The sequence below is a fragment of the Vombatus ursinus genome, unplaced genomic scaffold, assembly GCF_900497805.2.
Source record: "Vombatus ursinus unplaced genomic scaffold, bare-nosed wombat genome assembly UNPS02014839.1, whole genome shotgun sequence".
NCBI lineage: Eukaryota > Metazoa > Chordata > Mammalia > Diprotodontia > Vombatidae > Vombatus > Vombatus ursinus.
In genome coordinates, this window is record NW_020954617.1 from 6,943,956 (window position 1) to 6,950,271 (window position 6,316).

The following is a 6,316-nucleotide window of genomic DNA, read 5'->3' on the forward strand; positions in this document are numbered from 1 at the left end:
TTAAATCTAGGTCTTCCTGACTGTCTATCCACTGTACCATTCTGTGGCACTAAAGTGAAGTCTATTTTTAAATTAAGTTGTAAATATGTAAGTAATTCAGACCAGAAACAAAAGAAATTGTCTGTATTATTTTATGACAAACATTCTTTTTCATTATAATTAACATTTTATTTTTTCCAATAACATATAAAGATAGTTTCCAACATTCATTTTTTATAAGATTTTTGAGTTCCAAATTTTCTTCCCTCCCTCCCTCCATTCCTCCTCTACCCCCTTCCCAAGACAGCGAGGTTATACATGATATAGATTACACATGTACAGTCATGTTAAACTATTTGTGATAAACATTCCACATAAGACCAGACAACAGAACACCTAGAGAACCCTCAATAACAACAAGGATAGCTATAGATCACACTTTGATAAACATAACTGGAACATGACTTCTCTGGATTTCCTGGAAAAGTGATCCTACAGCTAGGTTTTGTCTCTCTTTAGATTGCATCCGATTATGGAAAGGACCCATCCATCACAGCCCTTTTGGATACAATGGATATTTTCCTCTTGCCTGTTACAAACCCAGACGGATATGTCTTCTCTTACACCAAAGTAAGCAACCCCTGTTTGACTTTTCAGTGATAACTAGAAGATGGAGGAAAACATGTGTGGTCTTAAAAAACAAAAGGGGATGAAGCTGATCTTTCTGTTTTGGTTTTACCTAAGTCTACTGAGTTCACTTCACTCTGAGATCTTGTCTTTCCAGTCTAAAATGACTTTAGGAGTAGTCTCGTCCCACAGGGCCCTTTGACTGCTCTCCTGGAGTGTGGTTTTCACGTGGGCAGCTGAGTGTATTTCTTCTAATCATCTCCTTCATTCAGTAGTAGGAATGACAAGAAATTGAAAAAGAATTATACTCCCTGACGATAAGTTGTTATTGAATTTAGGTAGGTGATATAATGAGGTTACTAATATGTAAGATCAGAAAAGGAGTTGGGCCAGTCAAATAACAAGAATGAAAGACAACAGGTCAACAAACTAGGTGATATGCTGGACACGAGATATTAAAGGCATAAGATGAAGGCTGTGGATAGATCCATCACGGAGGATGTTAATTGCACAAGATGAGAAGAAGACGAGGGGATGTGATTTGCGTTGGGTGAGGAGAGTACTCAGACCGGTGAAATCAGGATTCTGTCAAAGTATGCAGGCGTGATCCTTTCTAATGCTGAAAGTTGTTCCAAAAGTCACACACCACCATGGCAAGGTGTTTTGGTGGTGGCAATGCTACTTATATAGCCACTTTCACTACCTGAAGGGCAGGAACTCTGCTCTGGCCACCAGAGGGAAAAATTGATTAGCCATAGCTGAGGCATGTGGTTTGGACCCTGGTTTTGGTAACAGCAGCCAGAGTCCCTAGTCACACTCATAGATCTAAGGGGAAGGGAGTTTCCTCTTGCTGAGGTATGAAGTTGAGATCCCTAACCCTTGTTTTCGAGACCAGAATCACAGCGTCATGCTCACCAGGATATTGGTGCAACTGCTGAGAGTCCCAATACCAGCTTTGCTCAGCAATTTATGGATCTGGAAGAATGGAGAAGGCCTTCTCTTTGAACCCCAAGGTCCATCAGGATATTGGTGTGGCTGCCTGGCTGAGTGAACAAACGGTGCGTGAGCTAAGAGAACAGAATGTAGGAGTCCCTCCCACTGGGTACGTGCTTCAAGGGCCTGGCTCAAGAGGATGGAAAGTAGCATTGAGGCTGGCTGTCTATCCCCATCTATGAGGGTGCAGTAATCAAGATACTTAGTCATAGCTCTGCTCAGCAGCTCATGAACTAAGGGGAAGTAGCTGGGGCCCCTGCTGGACTTGTCACCCATCCAGCTGGTTCCTTTGGATTCTATCAAGAAGGGATGACTCCAATAGTCACTATAGGAGGCTTTATTAGTGGCACACTGATGTCAGCACTGGGAGTCAGTGGGTAGGCAGTCGTGGTTCCAGAGGCAGTCAGAGCAGCATCTAAACCTAACTGGGGATAAGGGAGAGGAAGAGGGCAGAGTTTTTGGAGTCCCATTCAGGGGTTAAATGTTCTCTGAGGGACCAGAAGAGAGCTCTTTGGGCTTCAGCCAAGAGTGGGAGACAATAAGGCGGTCCAAGGACTATCAGTGATTGCTCCCTGGTTAGGGGTTTTGGTATGGTTTATATAGGATTTTTTTCTGGGGTATCTCCCTCTTTGGTCAGCTGTATAGAAATAAGGTATTCTTCCTTTCCTTGAAATAAGGAGGGAGGTGTTTCTCCCTGACCTTGAAGGGAGAGTGGGGCATTTCCCTTTGAACATTTGAGTCACTAAGGACTTATCTCTAGATGCCGCCCCAGCTTCATGACCACCTTGGCACTGCTGGCCCTATGCCAGGGAGGGTAGCTTATCAGAATAGACAGTCAGGGAAGGCCAGAGCTTGGGAGGTTTTAGTAAAGTGGTTAGGAAATTTCCACAGAAAGTTAAAACCTCATCACATGCCAAAGTTAGGCCCCAAAGTGGTGAAATAAGGCTTAGGAGACATTAGAAAATTACCCTGTTTAAGAAAATATCAAAAGATCGTACTGAGAAACATGTTTTCACTATACAAGGGCTCTTCATCTAAGACTAACAAACCAAAAATGTCGAAACCACAGACCTATTGTCTATAGGTTGTTTAAAGAGATATGGGAGGTTTTACCTCTCACCTTGGCCAGACATCAGAGAAGAGAAAGATTAGTCGACTGGGACAAATATCTCTGCAATCAGACACCTGTTTCTCCGTAGCCACAGGTGCTCACTTCAGGACCATCCCTGGTCCACAGGTAGTGGAGAAACTGAAGACATTCCAAAGGAGGCTTTTCTGTACCTGGATCATTTTTTATGCTTTTCTCTAATGCTCTTGTGGTTGGATTTCCTAGAATCGCATGTGGCGGAAGACCCGGTCCACGGTTTCTGGAAGCCTCTGTGTTGGTGTTGATCCAAACCGGAACTGGGATGCAGGCTTCGGAGGTGGGATACTTGGTTCCAGAGAACAAGTTTTGGTTTTGTTTTGTTGTGTTTTTTCCTTTTCCTTTACAACCATCCATCTTAAAAAATAAAACAAAACAGATAAATTCCAGAAGTCCTGAGTAAGCTTCCTACTCGGGTGAGGTGGACTATTTTTGTTGGGCTAAGAAGGAGACACAGTGTTTTATGCTTTGCCTCTCTCATGGACAAGCCTGGATTTGGAGACGGAGAACCTAAATTGGGATCCTGTCTCTATCACTTAGTACATGTGTGACTTTGGGAGAGTCACTTGCCCTCTCTGGGTCTCAATTTTCTCTTTTGTAAAATAAGTGCCATTGGATTGGAGGATCTCCACAGTACCTTTCAGTCCTGAGTTGTATGGTCCAACGTAGCCCTCTTCAGCTCCAATGATCCTCTTTCTTCTGGAATTGTTGCCTTTGTCCCATAGACTGAGTCCTGAAGGAGCCAATGACCAGAAAGAGTTTGATGCATGCAAAAGGCATGATCTTACTTAGACATCTTTTTTCCCCCCTGAATGTTATAAAGTTTTTACAATTCTGACATAATTTTATTTGCAAAGTGGCACATGGAATTAAATTTAATGCCTTTTCCTAGATCCTGTTCACCTCCATCCATACCCTCCTAAAGTTCAGTGACAGGTATGACAAGATCTAGAAAAGGCAAATGCATAGACTCAGAGAATTTTAGAGCTGAAAGGGACCTTGGAGGTCTAATCCAACCTTCTCATTTCACAATCATCATCTTGTCAAGACAAACGTCAAATACCAAATATCGAGCAATGTCACATTTCCTCCCAAAATATTGTACAACATAACAAGATTTAAATGAGAAAAAGGTATATGACCTATGTTTTTTTCTCCATACCCTTTGAATACCCTGAAGGTGAAGAGAGAACAGATTCACCACTTTCTCCTAGGGCCCTCCAGAGTTCTAGGTCCCACCAGAGTAACAATGAGTCCTTTTGCAGGCCTGAATTCCAAAGCTTCCCAGGGTTTGGGTCCTGGACCAAATCCTCCAGCATCTTATTTTGCCCTTTGACTTTAAAGATGACTTTGTCATCTTTATGACTTTCCTATGACTTTGTGGCTTGTGGGCAGAAATCCCTCCTAATAATTCCCATGGAGAGAGTTTGATCTAATTCAGTAGCTTTCTTTTCTCCATGATGTACTTGTAAGACGAATGTTGTTTTGCTGTTTATTCATTTTCCAGTCGTGTCCAACTCTTCATGACTCCATTTGGGGTTTTCTTGGCAAAAATACTGGAGTGGTTTGCCATTTCCTTCTCCAACTCATTTTACAGATGAGGAAACTGAGGCAAACAGGATTAAATGACTTGCCCAGGGTCACACTGTTAGTAAGTATTTGAGGCCCAGATTTGAACTCAGGAAGATGATTCTTTCTGACTCCATGACCTGGCACTCTATCCACTATGCCATGTTGGTGCCCAGCCTTACGTATACTAGATGCTTAATGAATGCTTGTTGGATTGAATTGGCAAGAAGCCTGGGGAGGCATCAGAGACAGACTTTCTATCCACTGTGCCACCTAGCTGCCCTACAAAGAAGAGTGAGAAATGGTCAAAGGCTGTCCAGTCTTACTTCCTGATACTTTCCTCTAGGTGGTTCCTTGGCCCTGCCCTCTTACAACTGATTACTGGATTCCCTGAGGAAGACTTTAATAACTTTTATCTCCTTGAAATAGAGTTTTCCTTTGAGTATATTTTAATTGTCAACAGGACCTGGAGCCAGTAGCAACCCCTGCTCTGACTCATACCATGGACCAAGTGCCAACTCAGAAGTTGAAGTGAAATCCATCGTGGACTTCATTAAGAACCATGGAGAAATCAAAGCCTTCATCACCCTCCACAGCTACTCTCAGCTGCTCATGTACCCCTATGGGTATAAATGCACCAGCTCAGATGACTTCAGTGAGCTGGTGAGTCATTTGCTCTTCCCAGAATTGTTAATATTTTCTTGGCTGCTCTGCTTCTATTATTTGCATTTCAGGTTTGAGATAGGATGACAACACCTACTTCTCCAACCTGAAGGAACAAGTGGGAAAGGCTCATTCTGGTTTTTTCCTACTTTCACACATCAGGTGGTGCTTGGAAATGTGACAACCTCAACTTACGACAATGGTATCAAAGGCTGCTTTTTTAGCTAAAGACAAAGCTTTCTTAAATGTCAAAAGAAAATTGTGTGAATGTGTTTTAATTTGGGGGCAGCTAAGTGGCACAGTGGATAGAGGGCCCGGCCTGGAGTCAGAAAGACTCATCTCGCTGAGTTCAAATCTGGCCTCAGACACTCACTAGCTGTGTAATGGTGGGAAGTCACTTAACCTCTGTTTGCTTCAGTTTCCTCATCTGTAAAATGAGCTGGAAGGGGGCAGGTAGGTGGCGCAGTGGATAGAGCACTGGCCCTGAAGTCAGGAGGACCTGAGTTCAAATCCGGCCTCAGACCAAATACTTGACACTAGCTGTGTGACCCTAGGCAACTCACTTAACCCCAATTGCCTAAAAAAAAAATTAAAAATAAAATAAAATGAGCTGGAGATGGAATGGCAAATCACTCCAGTATCTCTGCCAAAAAAACCCCAAAAGGGGTCATGAAGAGTTGGACATAACTGAAGCAACTCAACAACAAAAATGTTATATTTCATATTATTTGGCAAACACTCTTTGCACAATCTCTATTTTAAGGATATGGCACAGAATAGGACACACCAGTCATTTTAACTGTCAGAAGGGTCACTGCCAGCAACTTTGGATCGCAGAAGAAATAGATAATGCTATGTGAGACCTGCAATTCATCCCACTTATTGGGATCCAGCCAACAGTACTGAGAGTTTGTAGTGCTCCTTACTGGTCAGGTTTGGGCGGGGGGGGGGGGTGAAAAGCAGGTTGAGTAAAATCTCAATTAAAATTGGGGACTGAATCTCAGTTCTGCCACTTATTAATTGTGTGACTTTGACTCTGTGACTCAGTTTCCTTATTTGAAAAATGAGAACAATAATATCTATACTACTTCTCTTGTAAGGTCATTGTTACAACCAAATAAGATAATACATAAAAAAAATTGATAACTGTGCTATTTAAATGTAAAGTATAGCTACAATTAGAACCAACCATTTAGAATCCTTAGTTAAATTAGAATTTTTTGCTGTCAATAATTTCTAGGGAAAAGCTGGGTCATAGGTAATTGAGCCAAAATAATGATTTATTTTTAAAATGAAGCAAACACACACACACACACACACACACACACACACACACACACA

General features: G+C 42.2%; 1 protein-coding gene across 2 annotated transcripts in view; it reads left to right on the plus strand.

The window, feature by feature from the left end:
* The window catches only part of CPA2 (carboxypeptidase A2), a 34,360-nt gene that overhangs the window by 21,555 nt on the left and 6,489 nt on the right, over positions 1-6,316 (plus strand). For both annotated transcript variants that reach the window (XR_003567124.1, XM_027840164.1), the window contains exons 7-9: positions 499-609; positions 2,933-3,023; positions 4,776-4,975. Coding sequence is in view for 1 of the 2 variants with exons in the window: in XM_027840164.1 (XP_027695965.1) it covers positions 499-609; positions 2,933-3,023; positions 4,776-4,975 (402 nt within the window). In the remaining variant the exon portion in view is untranslated. The remainder of the gene's footprint in view (positions 1-498; positions 610-2,932; positions 3,024-4,775; positions 4,976-6,316) is intronic.